General features: G+C 42.4%; 1 protein-coding gene across 1 annotated transcript in view; it reads right to left on the reverse strand.

Moving 5' to 3' along the window:
• Positions 1 to 214: 214 nt before the first annotated feature.
• The window catches only part of gria1a (glutamate receptor, ionotropic, AMPA 1a), a 205,847-nt gene continuing 178,090 nt past the window's right edge, over positions 215 to 27,971 (reverse strand). The window contains exons 13-17 of the mRNA XM_084352846.1: positions 20,221 to 20,419; positions 18,767 to 19,014; positions 14,386 to 14,500; positions 7,271 to 7,405; positions 215 to 4,555 (exon numbers count right to left, since the gene is read on the reverse strand). Of these exons, the coding sequence (XP_084208972.1) occupies positions 4,388 to 4,555; positions 7,271 to 7,405; positions 14,386 to 14,500; positions 18,767 to 19,014; positions 20,221 to 20,419 (865 nt within the window). The 3' untranslated portion in view covers positions 215 to 4,387. The remainder of the gene's footprint in view (positions 4,556 to 7,270; positions 7,406 to 14,385; positions 14,501 to 18,766; positions 19,015 to 20,220; positions 20,420 to 27,971) is intronic.

Below are 27,971 nucleotides of genomic sequence, written 5' to 3' on the forward strand. Positions count from 1 at the left end.
TTGCCTCGCAGCTCGTGCAACTGAAGCTTTTTCTTCCTCTTCTTTTCATGCGAGACGGAAAGCCTGTGATTATTTTCGGGATCGCTGCACTCCTCTGTGACCTGGGCAACACTTTATTCCTCTCCTTTCTTGTGAAAATCTAAATTCATACTCCACTTGGCACGGTGCAAGATGTACAGGACAACTCCCATGGGAATAAAAATGAACAAGTATACGTAGTTTATTCCTTTATTCAGTTACAAAAGCATGATGACTTCCTTCCAGGACACTTTGGTTAGAAAAAAAAGTTTATTTCTCAAAAGTCTGATTCCTAATATATGTATTCTTTTTACACGTTTTTTTTTTTCAAACTTTTACTGACCATTGTTTTAATTTGAAAAACTCAGCAACACCCTGTCCATAGCTTTTAAAAAAAACCAACAATAATAATGATGTCGCCAGTGAACAAAACTCCGGTGATTAGATTCCAGTAGTAAAATACTGTGCGAAAGGAAAAGCGACAGAGAAATATTCAAATGATGTTGAATTCAAACACTCAAAAAACACCAACAGGAAATCCTTTTTGAAACTGCAACAAAATTAAATGGAATTAACTCAAAAACTGGCTTCAAAGAACATTAGCGTCTACGGTTTATTCAACATCGGTGTGTGTGTGTGTGTGTGTTTTATTTTTTTCTTTCCCGGCACCCCGACTCTCCTTTATAATACAAACATTGAGTGTCTTTTTTTTTTTCTTTTTTTACAAATCTGTTATGGCATATAAAATCATCTTTCTGAGGGTAAAGCCTCCACTGAAGAGTGCTGTGCTGTGTCCTAATTAATACAACATCAGCAAAAGAAGACGCATAGATGAGGGAAGAAAGGAAAAGTACTCACGCAGTAGGTAACTAATTCAGGTACACTGAGGCATGATTGGGAGAACAAACATTTTCACTGGGGGAGAGAAAAGCCTTTTTATATACATAATAGGTGGAGATATGTATGATTTCAGTAAACTCTGACTGACTGCCCATTTTCCTCGCTTGTATGACGATGTGGAGAAAGAGAGAGGTCATACATTAGATTTGGTACCGTATTTTTTAAAGCAGAAACTCAGAGGAGAAGAGAAATAATACACGACCAGCTGTGGAAGCAGAGGATGAGTGCTGCCTTTGTACAGGCGCTTGGCCTCTGCTGCGAAACGAGAGGTCGGCGAGAGTGTGCGGTACATAATCTGAAGCCGACCTCTGGCATCCGACAGCAGCGAGAATCCCTTTTTCAAGCAACAACCTTTGAGTCACCTTCAAATAAAATCACACCCTTGGACACCGTCTGATTTTTTCCGATATGCGTGGTGATGCTCAGTACATTTCAGGACTGTAATTTGCCGTTTTGATGCACCCACGTTTCCCTCAACCCGCGTCACCTGCTCAGACTTCACCTTATGCTTTCCTGTATTATTATTTTTTTTGAATTATGTCTGATAATCCAGGTTGCTGAAATAGTCATACTCTGCAGTGGAATAGCTGTGTAGGCGGAGAGAGGTAAAGACACGGATAGGTAAGAGGGAAAGGTGTTCGTGCTGGAGAAGGCACACAGCGTACCCTTCACATAGCTTCAGGCTGCGAGGCTTCGTGAAGAACTGTTATCAGTTTATCTCCTGCTTTGACAATTTTCACCTGTGAGACTGTCGAGTTTAAAGGCTGATGCAATTCTGTACTTGTCTTTCTGTCAACAAATCCCATGAAAACACTGAAACCTACAATAACATGACCTTACGAGAAAGTATCACTTGTGTAATCAATACTTCAACACTTTCTTTGGTGCTATTAACTAATAAAAAAAGTATTGATGAGCCACATTGTTGCACTGGCTGATATTTTTCCTTCATTACCTGAACAAGGGTACTGTAGTTTATTTTGAGTAAATCCCACATTGCCTTTTAAAATTAAACTATATACTTATGAGCTGTTTTAAATACGTACGTCCTCGGTAGGAATCAAGGGACTCACAAACAAAGTATTAATTCATTAAATTATAGTACATATTCACTACAAAACGTACAGTGTTTAAATGCTGAAAAAAACATTGTTAAAGGTGCAGTATGTAAGAACTGACCACCTGTCAAATTCAAACTAGAGTAACCACCAACTGCTGATATCTCTAGCTGCCATTAGCTAGTAAGCTCAGTTAGCCACATGGCTAGCAGTCTCCAGAGCCGGGGAGCGTTGGTGTTCACTCCAATAGAATGGGAGCTTCAGACTGGGACCAGATGGGGCTAGCTGGTTAGCATGCTAACTTCAGGAGATAATCTTTGCAACATGATAAAATAGTTGCATAACATGAGGATTGTTATTCACAATCTGTTGATAATTAAAACTTTTTGAATGTCCTCAACTAAATTCTTACATACTGTATCTTTAATTGTTACTCGTTAAGAGTTGAACACGTCAGTTGAATTCTTTATTATTTCACAGATATGCGTGACATCATCTTTAGTCCCACTAACAACAGAAAAGAGAGCAGAGCACATACGAGACCAACAATAAGGAATATTTCATGTGAAATAACCAAAACTGTTTGAAAAGGTCAGAAACCTGTGTGTTCACTGTAAGAAGCTGAGAACAGGTTTACGGGGCCTTTGAGTAGTGAACAAATGCATTGTTGTCATTGCCCTTTAATGGGATTTGTTGACAATAAGAAAAATATATCATCATGCCCGTCTAATTCTTCTTCTATCCATTAAACTGTCTTTTGATTCTAACCCTCAACATGAAATACACCAATATCGACAGCAATGGCCAAGAAATGCGAAGTGCATCACCAATAGTCATTTTGTGTTTGCAGGAGTGAAGCTGTGTCCAGGTGGAATCTTCCTTTAAGGCCAAACCCCGGCTGTCTGGCCTTTGTCATCTCTGCCCTCTACCATCCAGTGCCTGCCACTCTGACCTCTGTTTACTCGACATGATCTGAAAGGGAGAAGTCAGCGGCCGTGCGGTGCAGCGACCACCGTCACCTTGACTTCAAACCCCTCCTCCTTCTTGAACTAGCTAGCAACAGCGTGAGGCCAGTGTTTTCCTTTTTTTCCCTTCCTTTTATAGGCCACGCACGATCTGCAGGGGATATATGCCAACTCTCAATGATTCGAGAGCGAATAGCTGCGCTGCCCATTTCATTAAAACCGAACACAGCTGAAAGTACATCACAGGGGTAAGTGAATTATGCAGCCATCAGCTCGAACAAAAGTTTGAGGAGTATTTTTCGTCAACCTTTGTTCTCTGAGATGTGCTGCAAAGAGACTCCCTAGTATATCAATGGATATGCTATGAATGTCACAACAGTAGAATACAGTGTAAGGTCACTCAGTACTGTACATAATGTGTCAGTGTGTTTTCTCTATAACCTTTACAACCCTCCTCACACAGGTCAAAGTGAGCACATCTGCGCTCCGACTGTCTTTCGTCATCATTAAATACTAAAACTCTAACTCTAACCCTGCTGGCAGAACAAACGACCCAGTAGCAACATGTGTACAGTGTGTGTGTGTGTGTGTGTGTGTGTGTGTGTGTGAGAGAGAGAGAGAATGGTCATATGGCACAAAGACAAGGCATGATGTGTTAAATGAGGTGTAGCAGCAATGCATGTTTGTTGTAGCCTGGTTAACAGCGTCAACCTTCAGTCGAGCGTAAATCAAATCAGACTACTTTTGACTAAGCTCTTTGCGCTATTACAACAGTGTAAACCATTCACTATATCATAAAAACTGGCTATGCTACGCAGAGCACGTTGTCCTTTCCGAAAATGGCGTGTAGATGTGAGAGTGAAAGAGAGCGGGAACGTCCCGAAACAATATCAAATCGTCGTCACAAGTGTTCGTCCTCCTCTGCCACACATCCGTGCAAAGACGTGTGCCGTCCGCCGTCAGAAAGCATCTAGGTAGTACAAGGTCAGCAGTGGAAGTGAAGATATTGCACACGCAGACTAACGTCAACAGCTCCATCGAAATGGCACAGCGCAGGCGTCACACCGAAGATTAAAGTTCTTTTTTTCCCCCACGTAAATGAACACCGTAAAAAATTCAAAAACACGCCCCCCGGTGACGGCTTCTTTATTGCAGCACATTTCCCTTCTGTCCCCCTCCCCCACCCCCGATATCTCTTTGTCAAACATCCATTTATTTAAAAAAAACGTTGCGAGTCTCTGTTCGTGGTTTGAAGGAGCGTTTTTTTTTTTTTCGAGAGTGCATTTTGGCAGTAAGTTAAGTCTTATTCAAGTCGGGCGCGTCGACAGCCAGGAGAGCAGATGGGTCAAACCGGACAGCCATGATTTTTGAGGTCATTCAGAGTCTTGTGCTCCGTCTCCTGCCCCACCCTGCCTATTCCTCGCCGCCAGCACAGTCACGTGATGATCACATGCCGGAGGCACCCAGTCCCATGCTGGCGGTGTGGCTCATGCAGGGCAGCGTCTGAACGGTCTTGGGGAAGTCGTGGGTGAGGATTCGTCCGTTCTCGCCGCCGCTCCCGTTGCCGCTCATCCGGGTCAGGGTGGAGCAGCGCATGGCGTCGTTGATGGATTGCTGTCGGGAGCAAACAGATTGCAATTAGTCTACATGCCAGATTTCGGTCTCATACACACATTATCTCCTAATCAAGACAAAGAGATCTTACGCAACAGTTAAGAGGTAGCAGCGCACAGATTTATCTGCAGAATGCGCATAAGCAGCTGTTTGTGTCACTATGTGAATGTGGTGCTGGCGCGCCAAGAAATTCAGGAGCAGAATGAGCTGTTAGGAGTCCTAGGGTGCTGCTTTTCACCCTCTTTATCTGGGCCTGAGTGATAACCGCGGGTGGTAAACCGTGCTGCTGGCTGATGTGCATCAATGTCCTAATTTGTAACAGGAGGAGCAGAGCGTAGTGTGGGCAGTAAGAAGGGGAGCTGAGGCTTCACTCACTGCTTTAATAGCTCCATTCTCCAGTCTAGCGCAATAAAAGCCACTGGGCCCGAAAGCCGACGTAATGATGTGTGGCGCACGTGTGCTCGTTTGTGTGTATGTGCCTTTTTGGTGCCTCGCCCGCATCCCCTCTTCTATAGCTGATTAAATTGGTCATAGCGAGCGCAATCTGGAGCAACCGGTGAGTGCGTGGGGATTGGAGATTTACACCGGCCTCTAATTGGAGCGGGGTTGTTGTTTCTTCCTCAAGCCCAACAGTGAAAAGGCTAAGACTAATAGGGCTCCTCAACAATCTCATCAGCATACGGATCAGGTGTCTCTTCGTGGGCTGATTAAAACATAAGAGATTCATGTAGAAGATCACTCCTCGTCTCGGTCCTGCCTTTTTCTTTCGCTGTTTACACAAAGAGCGGAGCAGCGCGGGGCTTTGATGTTGGAGGAATGAATCGAAGGGTTGTTTGTTGTAAATTGATCCACGAAGCGGGATGACTAAACCTCACATCTCCCAGCGAAGTATTACAAGCAACAAGTCCGTGCCTTCAGATCTCCCAACACACAACAACTTAGAGTTAGACTGTTCTAGGTTAAAGCAGTGATGGAACACATGTGAGCCGCACCGGGCCTGCCTTATGGTATACATATAAAGGATGTTCACCACAATGGGCCCTGCATTTGCGAGACAGTCAGCAAACAGAGAGGAAGGAGCAGGGGAGAGGTTTGCTCAGAGCGACAGAGTAGATAGATGTACCACTGTGATTTAAATTGCCTTTATACCTGTGCTGCGGAGGGAAAGTTCTTCGTTTGTGAATGTGAGCTACGAGATCGTTGTAATGAGTGTCGTGATGGGACTGAACTAGAAGACTGAGAGCAACTTTGCTTAAAAGTTCAGATTCTACATTATTTACCATTAAAATGATCTGATATACATGAAATATTTATGTTGCATATAGTCATTGTAATACAGTGTTCTTTAAGTGACATCTAAGGGTCATTTTAAAGGGACAGTTCAAACCCAAAACCAAAAATACATATTTTTCCTCTTACCTGCAGTTCTATCTATCCATTTTCTTGACATGTCGGCCACAGAGCTGTCTGCCTTCTTGTTAATATAATGGGACTTGACGGCACTTGGCATTTCAGGAACTCGATAGCGTCGTGTCTTTCCAGAAATCTTGGCCTGGATACTCAAGAGAATCTACAAACCTCGTTGTGAGCAGTTTCATGCAGGAATCTTTCTGAAGCCTAAATTTTCTCTACAGTTCTGTGGTTTATCAATCAAGTTTATGAACTACACCGCAGACACAGGCAGATCTGCGTTACACTTACTCGTTTCCTCTATGAAATGTCTGTATCCTCGATGCGCTGCATTATTATTAACTATGAGGCTGTGTACCCCCTGGTATTAACATGTGACATTAACAGGTGATCCAATCACCAGGGAATTGCAAAACTCACAAAATTTAGCGATTTTATAAAGGAGTCTGGGGAATTTCTCTCCCTCTTCATCTCCTTGCTGTTGTTGACTGGAGTTGATCTGACTGCTTGACCTATAGTGTGCTGGTGTTCAGGTTTGCCATCTGCTGCAGTGCAAAAAATTATTGTTACTAGTATTATAATAATCCTCCCGTTGAAAACTGCTCACGACAAGGTCTGGATTTCTGGAAAGAGACATTGCTGTTCTTTGAGTTTTCGAGTGTATTTTACATGGACGCTCCGAGCACCACAAGCCAAATGCCGTCTGCTTCCATCACATTCAATCTACAACAATTATAGCAATCTAGAGGTCTAAAGAAAAATATGCATTTTAGATTTTTTCTGGTTAACTCTCCCTAGAAAGCCAAACTGATAGAGAAAGCAATATGCTAACAACCCTAAATGCTAACACAAGGATAATGATAGGTTTGTTCAGCCACTGTGCTTAAAATGTCAACTTTAAATAAGTAACAGGCATAATGGCAATTTTAAAATCAAGTGATTCAACAACACTGCAGGAGATCAGTGATGTAAAGACTGAGTGGCAGAGGAGGAGAGAGGTACAGGAGAGCGTTTGCACTGCGGTGGAAGCCGTGAGAGGCCCTACTGTGATCACGGTTAGATGGGCGGGGGGGTGAGGAGGCGGATGTCATCAGCATCATCATCATCATCATCATCATCATCATCATGGCTTGATCACAGCATTTCCTACCCCGTGGCTGTGCTCTGCCCTTATATCTTAACAGTGTTGTTGGCGTACAGGCCGTAGCTCTGCAGCTCTGTGTAGGGGGCGCTAGCACCACTGTCTAAGGCTGAGCAGTGAAAGGCCTGAGCGGCTGAGGCAGCAGCAGCTCGCGCGGTGGACACCTTCATTCGGCGCGACTCGGTCCTGGACTTGTAGCAGAACTCCACCAGCGCCACCAGCATGGCCAGGCCAAGCCCGCCGATCAGGATGTAGAAGACTCCCGCCACATTGCTGAGGCTCAGAGCGCTCGTCTTGTCCTGGAGGATGGGAGGGAAGGAGGGAGGGACAGGGAGGGACGGGGATTATGGTTAGCCAAGAGGTGAGGAGCGAGTTTTACATACATGTGACCAAAAACTGAAGACAGACACACACTCACTCACACACACACACACGTACTTACAGACTAACGTTGGTTTTACAAACAGGAAGTGCAAGGACTTAAAAGTATCAGAGACACAATCAAGAGCACACGCACACGCACACGCACACACACACACACACACACACACACACACACACACACACACACACACACTCAAATCTAGGGTACAAGACACACACATAACTCCACACAAACAAACATTAACAATAAAACATATTTTAGAGGCCTGTCTCACAAAGTAGGATTTAATATGTTAGCTGGGAAACTTTGGATCCAAAAGTTGGGACGCTGCGTAGAACGTAATGAAAACAGAATGCAATCATTTTCCATTTAACTGTGTTTACCGTCAGCTCAGTGTCCCTGAGCCCATGTGGTAATATCCTTTATACACTGTTTCACAAAGTGCTGAACCTCGTTCCATCTGTGCTTGTGAACGACTGAGCCTTTCAAGAAAGCCCTTTCATACCCAATCAGGATACCATCACCTGTTACCAATGAACCAACCAAACAGGTGTTTTTGGAGCTTTACACAGCTTTCTTTTGTTTTCCCTGTCCAGACTTGTCTGAAACATGTTGCTATCATCAAATTCTGAGTAAGCATACAACAGATTAACAGTTCTGACGTTATGGCAAGTTAGCATGCTAACCAGCTAGCCCTGACCCATCCCGATCAACCCTCTGCCAGTCCTCTAAACTCCCAGTCCAGACTGCTAGCTGCATGGCTAACTGAGCTAACTAGCCAACGACAGCTACAGTAAGCAGCAGTTAGTGGTCACTGCAATGATACACTGCGTCCTGTTTGTTTTGAATTCGACAAGGGATCAATTCTTACATATTGCACCTTTAAGCTGATTGGTAAAACATTAAATATATCGTCTTAGTAGTGTTTTCGATTGAGGATACGTCAACAAAGATTAGCAAGTTATCACACTGACTGTTTTATTCATGTTTTCACACAGCGTCCCAACTTTTTTTGAATTATGGTTCCAATTCTGGCTTTTCAGTGTCGCTAACGAGAAAAATCTTTTGTCCAGGCTAAGAATCAAAAACACATCAACTTTGAGAAAAAACTTTCCCAGCAGTTACTGAAGTGTGGAGGACTGAACCTGCTAAAGTCAGAAATAGATATATAAATGGCTAAATAAATGAATTAATATGCCATTAAATGCACCAAAAATAAAATAGAAAATAAATGTAGGCATCAATTAATCTATAAAATGTGCCATAAATAAATATTTCTGCTTTAATTAGTTTATTTATTTATTTACCTTTTATTAATTCAATAATATATTTACTTTCCCATTTAATTTTCCACTAAACAATTATACAGAAATAAACAAATACATACATTTACAGAACAAGAATAAGTACAATTGAAAATGTAATTGCATATCAATTCATTCCTGACAGTTTCAGTCCTCCATACTAAAGAGCACAGTGATTCTTTACTGTATTACTCTGAGGATAATTTATTTCATCAGAAATATACGTATTAAAGGTTTGTAGTACAGTCAGAGTTCTTCTCTGGCTATAAAACAGAGCTTCTAAGAAAACATTAAGTTTGAAGTAGAAACGATGGAGATGCGACGGTACAGTAGAGAAAGGTGTCATCCGTCAGATTTATGATGGCACCGCCTGATACGCAATGATAGGTCAAAACATCTATTAACATGAATAATAGGCTTCCATAGGACTGCTCCCTTAACTTTTTTCCACATTAAACCATGTGTATTGATAAAATGATATCATAAATCGTCTGTAGTACAGCTAGTCTTCCTTTCTGGCTATAAACCAGGGCTTCTCACAAAACAGAAAGTACAGTGGGTGGCTGGAAAAGCCATTAATAAAATCTACTCTTGCATATTAATTGCATCGAAATTCTCTCAGTGCCTGGTTAAATGTAGACTGTTGGACTCGTAGTCCATCACCGCAGGAACAGAGGATATGAGGCGCCTTCGTGATGACACTGTCATCCAAATAAGACGTATTCTGACGGCGCCTTAATGACGAGCAGCCATCAGACGTTTTAATTTAAAAAGGGAAGAATGTCTGCATGCTGAAAATGAGCTCCCAGTGATTTATTCAAGCTACATTTTGGTCACAGGCCTTTATCAGGACTTTTTTTAATTTAACAAATCGTACTCCTGCAGTGCTCCTCTCCACGTCAACTGCAGCAACATTAATGAAACATCTGAATGTTCAGTTTTTTTCATACATTTATTCATCCTGAACTTTCTTCTTGATAACGGAAAGAGACAAACCTACTTATTCCAGACTACAAATGAAAATGTCAGCCACATTGTTAAGGCTTATTTATAACATTATTGGTTTTCATCTGTTGTTACTCTTTTTTACTTTTATCTTCTACAGCTTTTTATATCCTACTTGAGTGTGTTCAATGTCACTTCTACTTACTTTGTGCTGGTCTTATACTAAAGTCAGTGCTCTTAAACCGCAGTGTAATTGGCTGTTTGTTGGACGCATCACCTTTTGCATGTGAAGCTAGTTGCTAGTTATCGTCAATCAAGACCGTTACATTAGATCAGTAAAACCAGATGCTGATTCAAAGACTGTATTACATTTGTGAGACAGGCCCCAGATGTTGAAAACAGATGCTTATCTAGAATTCTAATGACTTTTTATGCAAGTCTAAACATTTCACACAATACCTATATTAACCCTTTTAAGATACACATGACTGTTTCCTCAAAATGTCATTTTGTGAGGGAAGAGGTACAGGTAAAGTGCACAAACACCCCACGACACATGCGTTCATGCAGCAACAACACAGACACGTCTTGAGTTTAACATTGCTCCTTATTATGGGTCATTGTTCTCCATTACAGTGGCACCCACTGACATTGATGCCTATTTATAGTCTGTAATGAAATGGAATCACTTAAATCAGTCAATCTAAAGGGCTCTCGTGGAACGATGGGGTCTAATGAGGATGTTATTTCATATACGTTCGGGGAATAAGGGAATAGATTAATGCCACGTGGAAAGCAATAGTTCTGTGAGGATGGTTTTTATTTGTTCTGATCACTTAAATAGCACCTATGTAACCCAGAGGGCAAATTTGCATTGAAGTCTATTAAGTCTGCATTTTATCCCCGTCACTCACTAGCATTATGTAATGTAAAAGGTTTTATACAGTGCATGTGTGACAGACTATGTGCCTCGGAGGGCTGAGAGTCTGCAGGTTTCTACTCTGGCTGAATTTATGTTTATTCCCTGGAGCAGTATTCAGAAAGCTTCCTAGAGTTGGTCCTAGTGGCCCACTTTTAAAATGTTTTAGAGTCAATGTGTGCGTGTTAAAAACTTCCTCCTTAAAAATATAATTAAAACCAACCAAAGGAAAAAGCTAATGAAGTGTCTCGGCCCTTCTCGCAGCTAATAAATGTTTAGAGTAATGAGTTGGAGTTGTTTAAGAGAGTCGGGGAGTTTTTCTAAGCGCATGATAACATTGCTGAAAATATAAAGTGCCACATATTCAAGCTGCGAGCGCTGCTCAGATATTTAAAGGATAGCTCATTCGCTTCTGGCTGAGCGTTAGATGAGGACATTGATACCATCCCTCTGTGGTGAATATCAAGCCAGCGGCCCGTTAGCTCAGGGCAGGGCTCTCATTAAACTTTCATCAAGAAAGCAAATTTTCCAAAGTTTCAAATGATTCCTTTAATGTTCCAAAACACTTATTATAAACTTTCTATACATTTTTACTTTACACCGATTTAAAATATCATAGTATATCCAGACTTAGATAAACTTGTTACTACTGCTCACATGATTTTGACTCCTCGCATTAAGTTGAATGAAGAGCTCTCAGATAATATTTGTATGTAGTGTGTGTACATTAAGTACTGTATATTCCCTGGACACTGAGCCCGTTACGCACATGGTTTGACACCCCTGCACTAATCTCTATAAACAGATATCTGCGTATGAATGCAGAATCTGTAGGAAAGGGGAAACATTTGGTATCAGATGTGTTGTAGTTTCCATTTGACTAATATTGACCAATCACGTCTGAGCTGACTTTGGTTGCATGCAGGTGGCGAGTCCGTGTGGAGAGCAAAAGAGATGGATCGCACCAGAAATGCAGTCTCAAAACTCACTGGCTACGGTCTGACAAGCTTTTGGTATGGTAATGCTTTTAAAAAACACTAATCTGCATCTGAATGCAGATAAATTCAGAGTTGTCCCTATCAACTCCAACCCCAGTCTCCGTTCTCACGTTGCTAATTGGACTGTAAACAACGATCATCGCATGGAAGAAGAAGTCTTGGCTTGGATATCCATTAACAATATCTACTGGCCAAGTCTCAAAAAATAAGCAACGGAGAGAAAGAAAAAATCTTGACACCTGTAATGACAGGATCAAAAGGCCAGCTGACATTTTAAACAAATACAGAGATACCTGAGCTAAAGAGCAAACCCTTTCCTGTCAGGAAGAGCTACCAGTGGATAACATAGAGAGCGAATGCATGCAACCACATTGTCAGACTTGGTATGGCTCGGGTCGATCTGGCAGATTGACGGGGTTAGCATCCATACATGCACACTCGACAGTGAGACAGTTGGGGTAGGATTATTACTGGGGCCAGAATACAAAGGTTACTCCTCAACATGTTTGAAGGGTTCAGCAAAGTCCCAACGGCCTAATGTCATCATCTGTCTCCCTCACGTCTGTCCCTGTGTCTCTCCCTCCTCTTTCTCCTTGGGAAGGAGTTGCAGTCTAACAAATTGGTTTCAGAATGATTCACATTCAGACTCAAGGTTATCATCACACTTGATCTGTGTGTTTGTGTCTGTGTGCATTTGAGGGTTTGGACAATTTATTTTAAGAGGAGTTATCCCACCAGCATGGTAAGTGTAGTCACTGTGTGTACAACAAGCCAACGAAATCCACCACACGATATTTATGTAGGCACACTGGTAACGAACATTAAATCTCTGACAACACAAGCTAATCAGTGGGAACAAATAGACTCCAGAGTACCACCAGAGCACTGGCCCGAATGTAAGACAGCGTCTCTTCTCGAAGTCGTATCGCATCAGAATACCAGACATGTTTCTGCATTTACAACAGCAGATGTTTGTTCCACTGTTGCAACGGCCCACGTGCTGCAGAATTGTTGCTTTAAGAGTAAGACACAACACATGAGCAGTAGCTTTTGGGGGCTAATGTTAGCAAAGCCCAGATACAGTTCATATTACTATGTGCTTTATAGCCTAACATTAGCAACCAGCTCTCCTACCCCTCCAGTCTGCACTTATATCAGAGGAGCATAGCCGACTGCAGCAACCTCGCTGCTGGACCTTAGTTTAATTTCAGCATCACGTAGGCTACCATTAAAAAGTGAATGCAACATTGAAATAAGTCAGAATCAGGGACTGTCGTGCACAAATCAGCATTCATCATGTAGCCCTGACACTTCACCGTACCCCTCTCTCCAAACAAGAATCAGGACACCCTTCCCCTAGAGTGGTTAAGTGGTCGGGGCGAGGAGAGTGTTGAGATGTGGGCCTTAGTGACCTTTCTGCACTATGCTTTTGCATACTGCACAGCGTGGTCTTCTAACAGACCCGTGGCCACAGTGGCTGCTGTTCAGCAAAAGTTACATGGGCTCACTTTGAACTATAGAGGTTTTCTGCTGCCTCACGTTAATGTTACAGCAGACTTGGATTGGACAGTCGCTTGTCAGGCCAAAAACAAGCTTTTAATTAAAGCCGAAGCCAAAGCGATTCAATCAAAATACGTGCTTCAGTAGATTTATGAATTGGCTTTCCGTCATTTTCAATTAATGAATAAAATAACCCCAAAGTTTAGATGATTGTATTTTTCATTAATAACTTATGATAATTTACTGCAATTTTATTTAGATTCATCCATACGTTTAAAATATGTTAAACACAGTGTATCTGCCTACATTGTTACATTCAGCGTGCTCGTCTTATGTTCGGGCCAGTTCAGCAGTACCGCTAGAGCCACATGGGGAGAACTGCTCAGTGTGACAGAGGCTGAGGGCTGGACTTGGGGCTGGTCTAGGATCAGGGCGGAGGGGGGTTGTGCTGGGAGGTGCTGTGAGGTGACAGGGTTCGGGTTGGAGACTAACCTTTCTTCCGGAGTCCTTGCTGCCACACTCCCCTTTATCGTACCACCATTTGTTTTTCAGTTTGTCTAAGACGGCTTGCTCATTGAGTTTCAACACCGCTAGGTTTACTGGGATTCTTCCAACCATAAGGAAATAACATAAATAACATATTATACCATGTTATTTTATGTTATTCATTCAGAAACAGCAAGAGCAGCAAATACATATGCACATACGACTTAGCACACCAGCACACACACACACACACACACACACACACACGTTTATATAAAACATCAACATCATTAGAAACATCAGAGTCAAAGTGATATGCATTAATACTCCATCTAGCTTGGCTGGCTCCCTAAGGCAGTAGATGTGTATTACTATATCACTTGGGGTAACCGGCACACTGCTTACCCTCACTTATGCAACACGGATGTTTTGATTGCGTTTTTTATCATCGAGCACGAGGGGGCGACCTGATTTAACACCACACATCGATCAGTTTTAAATTATCGTTGTTCCTTTTGTTCAAGGAGGAGAGACGACACAAATGTCCCCCTCTGTGCTTCTCAAACTCGGCCACCGCTGGCCAAATAATCACCCCCCCTTGGCACCTCTCCTTTGCCCTTCGCCACACCACAGAAAGATTAAGTGTTGCTTGAGTGGTAGTGCAGCGTGGGCCTGCCGGTTACCCCCTCCCCACTCCCAGTGGTAGCGGGTTACCCGCAGGGTTTATCAAACTGGCTCTGACCTTGGAGTCCCCGCCCCCGCTGCCGCACTCTCCCTTGTCGTACCACCACTTGTTTTTCAATTTGTCCAAGAGGCCCTGCTCGTTCAGTTTTAACACTGCCAGGTTTACTGGGTTTCTTGAAAATAACGTAAAATGATAGCCATTAGGAGACACTCTATGGGACAGATATAAAGAGATTGGTCGCATGGTGGTGGTGATTATGACACACTGACTTATACAATTAGAAACTCCTGCGTGATTATTGATATGAAGCAGGAGTACTGGCTTTGGATGCACATGTTAGCTGTATATCTGCGATGGGGCTGAAGTGCTGAGCGCCCATACAGTAGCAGAGTCAGGTTTTACCAAGCAGGGGCCTCAGAGGCAGGCAGAGCAGACACTATAAATGGAGATGCCTTGGATGCGGAAGTCTGTCTACAGATGGTAATTTCCTTTCAGTGGCACCAGCATACAGATTGCTATGGTAACGAACCTATCAATATTCAACTCATAACGGCATCCTGGTGAATAGAAGCCTGCGCTGATTAATTTACAACTATCAGCGGAGACAAATGCAGACAGAAGCTTTGAATGTTAACTGTCAGGTTGCTCAAGTTGTTTTCTGAAAGGAAAGCCGTGCCACCGACTGTGAGCCACCTCACCCGAAGCATCTCCCCGAGCTCTGCTCTCTCTCTCTGGCGAGTGTGTGTGTGTATTTCCTATAGCTGACTGGCTGCAGACAAAGACTCTCTCCATCCACAAATCACCGAAAGGCAGAAACTGCAATCAGAATTTGCGTGAAAAGGGGTCAAGATTACAGCCTTTTGTCAGTCTTTTTCCTCCGAATCAGCGTCTATTCTTCTGTGGAGCAACAATTTAGTTTGGTGACGTTCTGCCTTTCTCACCAGCGGAGCAGGAGAGCCTTTATCCGCAACTTCAAGTGCACAACACAGCTGTAGGGAACACAGGTATCCTCGGAGCTGGTAAAACCTCTGAATTCTTTCTCGGCCCAGTGGAGTCAGACAGAAAGAAAGAAGTCACAGTGTGTGGAGATGGATGATCCGGCGACCTGCAGGTGATCGGTTAGTTTGGTCAGTTAGTTTGTGCAGATGTCAGGGAGGTTTCTGTGCTGTATGTTAGGTGGGATGGGGTAAATAGGAAGGCATGGGGGTGGCAGGACATCATACATGGAAGAAATGAGGCAGAGAATATATACAGAACATTTCATAGACTGAGTCTGAAAGCAGGCAGTCAGTACATCCTGTAAAACGAAGAGTTAAGTTACTTTTTTTTTTTTCTTTTCAAAGTGCTACTTTCAATCAAGCCTGCACTACAAACTGAATATTTAAATATACACATATGTTCATATATCCAGTAGGGCAGATCTGTTGGATTGGTACTGGCCCACTGAAATTAACAAGTCACATTAATTACTGAATTATTCTCAGTTCTGCTCTGTTCTTTTGCTGCAGGGAACTCACTTCTGTTCCACTTGAGAAGCACAATAAATGCATTTTTATGTGAAGACAGTGGTAAGCTTTTATTGTGAAAGCAGAAGTGTTGGAAGTGTCATTCCCAGTTTGCTAATGTGTCCAGAAAGTGATATATTTTTCTTAAAGCGGACACACTCAACTTTTCAAATCCCTCCCTCCTAGCATTTCCCTGAGGTATTACTTTTGGCACGGCTGTCACAAAGACAGCGTTAGCAACATGGCTACCACTAGCAGCCTGGGAAAGACATATCAGCGGGGGAACAGATCAATTCCAGTTCTCCCACAGTTGAATCTGATCACATCACCAGTCATTTTAAGAACTACACGTGTTATATCTATTAGAAAAGATGAACGAGCTGGCGTGTCTGTCCTCTGTCTGCAGGAGTCTGCAGCCTGCTTGAGGCTTTGGGCACAGCAGTGCTTTTATCTAAACGTCAGTAACCTAACATGCTCGCAATGACAAGGCTAACATTCTGTTGTTCAGCAGGTATATTAAGCAGTTCACCATGTTCACAACCATAGTATAGCGTGTCTGCATGCTAGAATTTGTGAATTAGAAATAATATAAAGTACAGCTAGGTCTGATAGGAACAGGTAGGTATTGATCATAAACAACGTATTGGACAACATTCATATATTCCTCTTACCTTTAATCTTGACTATTCAAATCTATATTTTCCATATTCATGTCTGGAAGGATCTTGTAATATGTACACCATTTCTTAACCTTGACGTGAGTTGAAAGTCTCGTCTGCCAGCCTCATGCCACGCCCATCAGTGGCTTGCGAGCCATCCGTATGACTACGCTCCAGTGCCTGGTGCAAGCGACGCTGTAATGTAAGTAGCTAGTCAGCTTGTTTAATAGACTTTACTTTCTTACCCTCAGAGTTGTCTGAATCTGATAGTGTCTATGGATAAATGTTTGAAGCTAACATTTGCCTGGCTGCCTTTTCATTTCCAATGTTGGCAGAATAGCTACCTAGCTGTACTGTTGTAATTCCCTCTGTTTGAGGAGTATATTTGGTCATATTTTGCTTCGAAGCCCTTATTTTGATTAGCTTGGTCCTGGAAATTCCAGATTGTCATGGTATAATTCGCACTTTAATATAATTCAAATATTAATAGTTCTTAAAAGACAGATGGTGTGAGAACGTCTGTATTTACACTTAAGTTAAGAAGTTATGTTTTAGTTATAGCCTCTTTTTAACTTAAATAAGATCATCCAGTAAGTTCCACACAGCAAAGGAACATTTCCTTTTTTCTTTTTTTTTTGAGTGAGCAGATCTTTGCCTGGTATCAGAAGATACCCTGTGGATAGAGGATTGGAATATAGAGAGAAAAATCGAATCGTTGGCAAACTAATATTCATCTGTGCACACTGATGCATCAACAATGCACTGCAGGTATGATCAAAATCAACTCTTTGAAGTCATTGAACATTCACTCATGCCTGATTCAATGTGAACAAGTCCTTCTGCATCAGCAAATAAAAATGCTTTAAGCGTTTCAAACTCCCATCCTTTAATCCGACACTTGAAGTCCTGAATGTTCTTTATTCTGTTCGTGAAGCTCAGTATCAGACATGTGTGAATGGCAACCTGAGAATAACACATCATCCTGATCACAATTAGCAGAAAGAGAGAGGGATAATGGGGCCATCCTCAGCAATCAGCAATGCATCCCATTCCACTGTTGTAGGTTTGGGCCCATTTGTCTTTACGACTTTGGGATGAGATTCATTTCACCACTCGTCTTGTCAATAATACAGCACTTGCTCCCTGTATAAAATGTAATTTGGATGGAATTTAAATGAAGCCTGTAAACGGGGTAAGACATAGGCAGCATTTCTAGCCAAGGCGCTCTGACCTTTGGCTGTCAACCAAGGTGGAACCCCGAATGAATCCTCAGCGAGTTTGAATAAAATCTCCCCATATGGCTCGTTTCATTAAAATGAATGAGGCCTATTAGAGATAGATTAAAAGCTTCAGATGCCACCAGCTCCTGCGCTCTCTCTCTCTCTCTCTCTCTCTGCAGTTGCAAGAGAAACACGAATGGGAAGTTGGTTAAGGTGTTAATGTAATGTGAAAAGACAGCTGCTGCTCTTGGACACCGATGGCAGAAAAGTACATCCGCTATGAATAATCATTCATTACGTCAATTATCACATTGAATGTGGCAAATATAAATTCAACTCAGCTGACTTCACATTCAAGGTGTGAGCCCTGGCGTAAGTGGAAAAGTAGACATATGGGTTTGGTCCTTGAAGCTGTAATCCCGCTTCAAGGGCCCTGTTGGTTTGTAAGAGGCGCATTTACATTTTGTATGTGTGTTTCTGTGCGTTCGAGGGGGTGCTTCAGTTTGAAAGCACGCCGCATGAGACCATGACAAATGCTCATCAAGCAGGTTTAGGATGTAATTAGAGGGCAGCGGGAAGACAAGTGTTGCTTAAAGAGGTTGGGAAATCTCACAGTCATACTTTACACTTCTGCTAGCGCTCACAAGTCAGCTATGAATAGGTTTGCTGCATACATTGGGTAAACATGCAGACATGAACGAGCGTCAGTGTTGATGATGGGCATGATGAAGTTGTAAATGTCCTTGTGAGAGCATGCAAACACTGAAAAAAACTAAAAGATGAATGACGTTATGTAAAAGTAACCCTGGGCCTTCTATGTCTCATTAAAATGCATTCAAACAATGCAGAACACAATACAATTACTGATATGTGATGTTATTGTAATGAAAAGATCCATAAATGAATCAAAATGATCGAAATGAACATGGTGCAGGAACTGAGCGCGATGGAAAAATCAACAGGTGACAGATGATCAGATGATGCTCATGCACAAGCTGCCAATAAAAGCACTGGGAGGCTTTTATCGAGCCACGCTGCAGTGGCAGGGACTTACCTGAGAGGGGAGCCCTTGGGCGTGGCGATGCCATAACCTTTAGAGTCGAGGTTTCCTCCCACCTTCATAGTATCGCACGGTTTCCTCTGCTCTATGTACTCGTTCATTGTGGACTCCAGCAGGTAGGCATACTTGCCCTTGGACTTCCTGACTCTCATTACGCCTTCGTCCGTGGTCTTGACAAACACGGACGGGTCAGCCGCCTTCATGTAGGACCACATCTTCTCAAACACAGCGATTTTGGACCTCTGACAGCCAGAATTGGTAACAAGAGAGAAAGAGACGGTGTCAGTGGGAATACTTTATCTATCTTTATGCTGTATCGTACTGTGTTAGTTATGATTTGTAAGATTAAACGTAGGTGCTAACTTCAAACAAAACTCATTACATCATAACAGTGTTATGTGTTTAAAGCTGGTATCTTGAAGTAAACATGTATGTAACACTGTGATCCTACCCTCCCACTGAAGTTACACAGTGCAGAAACAAGTGATAGGGGGGCGGAGTGGCTGAGACAGAGACACCATTCACCCTGTTACAAGACACTGAACGATCAACATGATTTTTGAAGGTTATTTTAAGGTAAAAAAAGTTACATAATGTTGCTTTAAAATGCCAATTTCTACATAATGTTGCTTTAATGTATGTCAATTCTGTCATAAACTCTATACGGTAGTTGTAATCTAGCATCACTATTTGCAACTGACTCTCACTGATATCAGCCTCACTGTTTACTGTGAACTGTCCTGATGCTGCAGTAGAGCTGATAAGAACCAATCACAATGCTTGTTTACAATAACTAACTTTGACTAATGATTGGAGACCTTGGGCCACAGACAAAAAAAAAATGTAGTTTAAAGTATTTAAAGTATTTTATTTTACTATGAAAATGTCAGGAAACCAGAACTCAGAATTACCAAGTAAAGTACAATATTAAATGTAAGTTGTATGAGCTAAAAAGTTTTAACAACTTCAAATTATTAGTATACTCTACTTGGTAACTTTGAGGTCATTGATTTCCTTGAGTTATGTTGTCAGATTTCACAGCGTAGGCACCACCTTTTATAAACCTGGCACCTACATTACCCACAATGCAAATAGCCACTGCATAACATCACTGGAGGCAATTTATCAGATTACTTGCAGCTTCCTCTGGTGCCACAAAATGCTTTATACTGCTTTTTCACACATGCAGTAGTACTCCCCAAGACCTGTAAACAGTTGTCTACCTGGAAGTGCCAGTTGTTGTCGTCAATGCAATGTTACGTTTATTTGGTCTTTTAAGTTTCTGATAATGCAAACCCAAACTTCCATACTCCTGCTTCCTCACAACAAAAGCATCCTGCTGGTGAAGCAGCGGGACTTTATTGCGAAGGTAATGCAAAGTATTTGTCACACAGAGTGAAGCGCTTTCAGCGATGGATCGCACAAATGTCCTCAAGTCGGCTTCTCACCCGGAAGAATTCTTTGGTGGAACCGGCATCCAGCGTTCCATAGGCGATCTCTGTCTGCTTGGCCAGATCCTCAGCACTCTCTATAGGAGACACCATCCTCTCCACAGTCAGGAAGGCAGCCAAGTTGGCAGTGTAGGATGAGATGATGATGAGGGTGAAGAACCACCAGACGCCTCCGACGATGCGGCCAGACAGAGAGCTAAAAAAACAGGACAGGATGTTTGCTTGGTCAGAAATATAGATAAACAGCGGCAGAGTGCATACATGTTCATGCATATCTTCAATCCAATGACAGCTGATTCCAGCAGAAACAATTTTATGTTAACAGAGGCACTCGGAAAAATAAATAGCATCATTCTGTTTCTTCCTGGCCAATTTTGCAGACAATCAAGAACAGGAATCTAAAAGCCTTGTGATGTTCACACCATCCAAATGACCTACATTGCATCACACTCCCTCTGCACTCACACACTCTTCTCGTTCCACCATGCTTGGAGAGCTTAGCCCAATGTGCTAAGGAAAGATAACCAGCTCCACAAAGGCCCACTCAGCTTCCTGCCTGCCAAATTAATCTCACTTTAAGAAAGTTGCCAATATGTTTCATGGAACCACGCACATTAATTGTTGGGGATTAATAGGCAGAGGAGAACACTTAGCCACTGCTCTAATTGCACTTAAAATAAAAAAAAAACAACAACAACTGGATGATTTGTGAGCAAAATCCCCATGAGTCAAATCCCCGTCTTTCCTCTCCCTCTCTCTCTCTCTGTACATCTCTTCACCTCAAGAGAAGCCAGCTTGAGCAGCAACAGCAGAAATCATGTTGCGTTACATATCGGGTCCCCGAAAAGCGCACAAGGCACAGAGCGGCGGAGCTTACGCAATGAAAATGACACAAATCTGAAACAAAAAAGGCTTTCATGATTCACCTTTGTGCCGTCAAGCCAAATGGAGCGTGAACATGAAGGCGAGATTAAGTATGAAAAAAAAAAGGGGGGAGAAGCTAAAACATAATCATTTAAGATGCTTTTCAGATGACGGGTGGATGATGAAAGAGCAGCCGGGGAGCGAGTGGAGAGCAAACACAGAATGGATGCCGAGCCTTTGAAAATCAGTGGGGAGAATGCGGAGCTGTCTGTAGGGTGTATGTGTGTGTGTGTGTGTGTGTGTGTTTGACTTGTTCACTGATCACTGTTCAAAAGGGGTGTGGGTAAGGTTAAGCTTCTTCTGTGCCGTGAGGAAAGCAACATGCTTCTCTAAATACCTCAGTGCATATTTAGTACTGCAGCAAACGATTCACAAGCAAGTGGTTGATTCTCCTGCGTCAAAACTCGACATCTGAGCTCCCTACAGTTAGAGAACGAGAATCCACTCATCCACTCTCCGACTCATATGGGCAAAGAACACTGGTATCATACAGTATGTATTTACCTAAACGAGACTATAATAAGCTGCAACTTAATTATCAGTTAACTGATTAATAGTTTTGTCTACACGTCAGCAACAAGTCCAAGGTAGCATCTTCAGATTTCTCGATTGCCCGACCAACAGTCCAAAAGCCCTTCACTTGAGTGAATTTTGGGCATTTCTTCTCGAAAACAAATCGATGACTATCAGCCGATTATCAAAATAAAGTAGTTGCCTGTTCATTTTTTGTCAAAAAGAACAATCATTCATCGAGCCTGACACGGTATTAATTTATTTACCAGTTTATTAGACAGGGATAATGCATATAGGCATTGTTACATCTTATTAAAATGCAACCGATGCAACGTATACAGGACTTCTGGCCACGGCTGATTTGCAGTCCTTGTCCCTGGTTAGGCTTTTGGTGTGATAACAGCATCACACCAAGAGAGAAGTGCTAATTGACACCTTTTGGCTTAAGAATAATTGATCATTTCTGACATCTTCTCGTCTTTTCAGGAGCGGATCCAACATATTTTTTAGCTGAAGGTGGTTTGAGGACTGAAACATTGCAAATAAAATACGTACAACTGATCGACAGTGTGCAGGATCTTTTTGATTCTTTCACCGTTATGGTCACTTTTCTGTGTGCACGAGCTTTCTGACATTGTAAGCTGTGCAGTAACTACACTAACCACTGGATATTTTTCACAAGATGTCAGAGCATTTTCCAGCCATGTTTGTGGCAACAGATCCAGGTAAGCCACAATCTTTTCCTAACCCTAACCAAGCGTTTTTTGCGTCTAAACTTAACCAGATCCGAAACCTGGCAATGTCACAACATAAAACTGAATGTTAAACCCCAAGAAACGTCAAGTTACAACACAAAGAAATGTAAAGTTTCAACATATCCGCGGTTTGCAGAAACTTAAATTGCCAACATTTCTTCTGGCGATTGGGCTGCAAACAAAGAACTCTCCTAAGAGTGAGGGAAGAGAGACAGAGTGTTGGTTTTGGTTAGAACAGCAATGCAAGTGTGAGAGAGAGGGAGAGGGTGAGAAAGAGAGAGAGAGAGAGAGAGAGAGAGAGAGAGAGAGACATGGCAGAGATGAAAAGTAAACTAGATAGTACCACCAGAGGCTGACAAACTCCTTAGCTTTGACTGCTGCTGGCCTCCAGAGATGGCAGTAAACAGCTGTCTAATCCTTCTCCTTCAATCGTCCTTTTTTTTCTCTTTCCCTCGCTCTCTCTCATCTCTTCCTCTCCTTTTCCTGCATCTCAGCTGTGCTCCCTGCCTGTCTCCTCGTGTGCTGGGGGGTAGGGGGCTGACAGAGGCTTGTTTCGGGCCAAGACAACAATGGCCTACACCTCGGCACTGACACTGATGCATTCAAGTATGCATGCACATACACACACACACACACACACACACACACACACACACACGTACATGCATACTTTTTCTTCCTGAGGACAATGTGTGAATGTGTGCAAGAGAACAACCGGGTCACCATTTGCTGTGCTGTGTGTGTGTGTGAGAGAGAGAGAGAGAGAGAGATGTTTGTACGGGTGTGTAGGTGTGTGTTGGTTCTCCTGCAGCAGTCCTCCTCCCTCGTCGAGCAGAGCGACTGGCAAACACAGACCTGTTTGTCTCTGTTTGTTTCCTTTTGAACTCGCTTCCTTTGAGCCCCCTTTCCGCTCCTCATACATTATTGCACAGCAGCCGACCTCGGCGCCTCGGTAAAACATTAACTAAGCTGTCTTATTACAGTGAGGGAAATCTTCCAAGCAGCACTGTAATTTCAAGTAGTCGTGTTCAATTCAATAGGTCTCGTTAAGGCAATGATTAATCAATTATTCACTCTGCCTCTTTTATTGCATTAGGAAGAAAAGGAATGGTAATGGGAGCAGCAGAGGCTCCAGCTCAACGGCAGTGATGTATCTGCAGGAACGCGATGCAACTGCGTGCGCACGTCGCTGGAGCGGAGATGAATTTTCATCACTGATGTAACAAATAACCACACCAAAGGAACGCCGCTTAAAGCTTCTAAAGCTTCTAAAGCTCAAAGATCTGCCCTTTTTCTCTTTTTCTATTGGATTAAATTTTTAAGACATCAGTCCCAGCTCTGGGATCATTTCAGTGATCAAGTTAAGATTAAGAGGGATTAATAAAAAAAGAGTCATATCTGTAGTTCAAGTCTGCTTATCAAATGTAAATGATTTCAACTCCGTTGTTGAATCCATTTGGTTTAGCTGTTCGCAATTTCAGGTGACGTAAGGTATAAATAACTATGCTTTTTCATTTTCTTCCTTTCTTTAAGTGTGTTATATCGGTCCTTAAGCACTTAAAAGGTCTTGAAAGTTAAAATGCCTTGAGACCGCACCAACAGAAGCTCCTCTTTCCCACAGAAAACACTGCTCCTGAAACTCCTCGCCAGTAGTCTTTAATTCCGTGACTTCCTGACATCACGCTACGTCGTCATGTCACACATTTGCATGAACGAAGCCTATATTCATGGTAGAAGTGAAGCCGACTGGAAGCTGAAAACACAACAGAGCTAACCGGAGACACGGCGAGCAGTGCGGGCGCAGGCGTGTGTGAGCTGACTAATCAGAGGAGACTGGGTATTCAGGAGGCGGGCCTTAAAGATACAGGAGCTAAAACGGAGCATCACGCGTTATTTTTTGAGCATTAAAGCATGTAACCCTAATCTAGTAGTAACCCAAAATAAACTGATGAACCTTGAGATGTGCAACACAAAAGTGACAGTCTGAGAAGTACTGAACATTACCCTTTGTTAACAAAAAAAGAGAGATCAGGACATCAGAACTAGCTTACCTTTTGGCCACTTGGGGGCAGTGCAAAAAGGTAATGCTGACATATCATCAACATGTGTCAAATGTTAGCAAACAAGTGCTTATTTAAACATCCAGCAAATATGAAGGAGAGTTAAGTTTTAGTTCCCTTCTGTCTCTACCAACCCCTGAGGGACATGTGTCTCTCAAGCTGCTAAACACTCCGCCATGTTAACCAGCTAGTCAATAACTTTGTCTATCAGCCGTTTAATACTGGGCAGGCAGTCCACAGTAGGTCTATTAGTGTTCTTTGGTGAAACCTATAGGTTACTTAAGAAGCCCTGGTTCTCTGAGTAACATGAGTGCGATGGGGGAGCATATCCAATCCAACAGAGCATCATCAAAACAATAGCTATGAGAGAAAACAGGCCAACTGTTGTGTTTAGAAACGGTGTTGATGAGAGCGGTGGGACCGAACCAGAACAGTGAAGTTGTGGGCTGAAATAGAAAAAGAACGAGTACAGTATGTACACTATATATAACTACTGTAGTACATGCTTGTGCGCTCACACATAGCGGTGATGGACAGCAAAACGAATTGGACAACCTCTCCCTCTCATCTCTGTCAGATCTTCATCCTTTGCTATATGATCTCCACCCACAGCTCCCTGAGAATCTGCTGTAGCACTAAACTCTCATTAGAATTCCCCTGGCTGGCCTCCTCTATTCGATATGGTAATTAGCAATGACTAATGACTTTAGCAAGTGTAAAAAATGAGCCAGTAATGGCCATATTACAATGGATTAGGAATTACAGAGGTTTAAATGAGAAAGAAAATGGTCTCTAATTATGGTGTGATTCTAAGACAAATCAGGGATGGAAAAGGAGTTTTCTGCTACACTGCTTTTTTTGCTTCTTAAAAATGAGCGAGACAGCTGTACGTTCTCAGTGACTGGGCACAGCCACTCCCGACATGTCTGAACGGACAGGACTTGTTTTGTGCAAGTCAGTAGGAAAGCCAAAATGAGAGTGACAGAGGCTGGTGGCAAAGTGGAGCCTGCAGGCAAAAAGGCATGCAGAGAAGCAGGATGACCTCCAAATACAGCACACAGGTAGGTACACACACACATGTAGACTCAGTGCAGTAACAGAGTCTTAAGTGCTAGGAAGCATGTGCTGACTAATTGGCCACTGGTGAGGTGAGCGGCAGGAAACATCCTCAGCAACCACAGCTGAGATGTGAAAATGATGACACAGCTACAGAGAAAATACAAAAACATAACACCAGATGTATTTATATCAAGACCGCATGACCAGATGAAGTGAGACTGTGTGTGTGTGTGTGTATTCATGTGCCCTCACACAAAGACCTCCTCGGGAGGTTCAGCCACATAAATAGTAAATATCTTTATGCTGGATTGGTGGGCACAACAGACAACAGAGCCATAACTCCATTAGTTATGTCACACAAAGCTTTACAGAGGTGTTTCTACATTGTGTGTATACAGCGGCTGTATTCTCTCAAAGAGTATCTACAGCCACGTTTCCAACGCACCGGTAACTTTTGGTTCAAGGGACTACTTTTTATGACACTAAAAGGTTCCTTCAGCACATTGTTGTCCCACAAAGAAAGGCCAAATTAGTCAACAGATATATTGTTCAACGACGATGAATGTCGGCCCGTCTTTCTTATGCCACGTTGATGTGCCGGAGCACAATAAACAAAACACACTTTGTGTTTTGTAGCTGCGGATTTCTAAAAATGATGGCAGGAATAAAATCCTGCGAGTGCTCAACTGATCATAAATGTTCAGGCCCATAAGCCCCACTCCTTCTTCTTGAACATTTTTTTTAAAGTACTTCCCTCTGAGCAGGGACTTCAGGAGTGTAATATAATGTATCTGGAACTTAAAAGGGCAACTCCACAAAATGTAAACATTAAAACGTGTCTACGGGTCTCTCAGACCATACTGCTGCATATGTGAAAAAAATAGTATGAAGCCTCGTTTTAAATTGCTCCAGTGAAGTCACTTAGTAGCTAAGTTGCATTGTGGGTAAGTTGCCAGGTTTTTAAAAGTACTGTCTAGCATTACACTCCTTTAACACTGTTGGACTCATTATGGACAGCTTAAAAACAAATATTCAAAATTGATACACATATTCTTGAACCTTTTCGAAAACTGGCGCCTACATTACCCACAATGCAACCTAGCCATTGAGTGACATCAGTGGAGGCAGTTTATGAGATAACATGCAGCTTCCTCTGGAGGCACAAAAGGTTTCATGCCATTTTTTTCACATATGCATGAAGTACTCCCCAATACCTGTAAAAACACCTTAAAGTGTAAAATTGACAGAGGTACCCTTTAATTCCTCCAGAGGTTCCCCGTCTCTGGGACGAAAAACAAAGCTTTAAGGTCTAAAAACATGCTGCGATGATTCGAATGATTTAATCTTGATGTGTTGCTGCTGTTTTGTCATGTTTGCATGAAATTACGGCAAAAAATGTTTCATAATTTATTCGTCACTCAAACAAAACCTTTATTATTCTACCCATATTTTCCACATACATCTCAGCATCTCAACAGCTCACATCACAGGGCTTTTGTTAATTACAGTGTCCTTGGCTGCATGTAACTGTTATGAGTTGATAAAAGTTTTAGTAAGCTCTCGATTCCCCCGCAGCCTCCTCAGTGAAGAAAACGCCTGTTCAAAACAATGTGGGCATGTCAGGATAATTAACCAGAATAAAGTATTTATAAACCTGATTACCTTTTTATGTCATTCTAACGCCAAATAGGTCACTGTGGCTCCTGAAACCACAAGCAAAAGGGCAATTTTGGTCCTCCGCCGGGGTTTCAAAAATTGAACTGAGCTCTGCACAGACACGCCAAATTGGTTAGATGTGCAACACACAATGCTTTTAGTGCAAACCTGGCCACAGAAAAACAAAAGACACATTTTGCAATTGCACTTATCTGACACTAACGGTGTGTTTGTAGCTTTTCCACCACTTCATTCTGTCTGTCTCTGACTCAATATTGCTAAATGAGGCTCTGGGGGATGAGAATGTGTTATGGCCAATATTGTTGCAAAGTGGTGGGTTTACTTTGTATTTTGTTTGCTCGTGCTTTTGTTTTGATAGGCTCACGACTGTTAGATTGTGTCTTTTTCAAAGCGCTTTCATCTTCAAGGCCAAAATAACATGCGAGCTTTACGCAGGGAGCAAGAAATAATGATTTATTAAAACATCCCTCTCTCCCCCTCTCTCTCCCTCTAAAGGTCAGCATTACCATGCCATTGAGTTGAAAAGAGAACATTATGGTAATGCTGTTACCAGCCTGCAGCAGCGACACCAACAGCTGCTTATTACACTCATTCAAGTAGGCTACGGAAAATTTGACACAAAGCATTAAGATTCAAAGTGCTATGAAATTGTTTAATGCGTGTTTGTTTCATTTAGAAGCAGCCGAGTTAAGTGGCTGCTTTGCAACATATGGCTCTTTTGAGTGGTTCTGCAACAGAACCCAACAATTTAAGCTCCCGG

Source organism: Pagrus pagrus, assembly GCF_965226575.1.
Source record: "Pagrus pagrus genome assembly, chromosome: 5".
NCBI lineage: Eukaryota > Metazoa > Chordata > Actinopteri > Spariformes > Sparidae > Pagrus > Pagrus pagrus.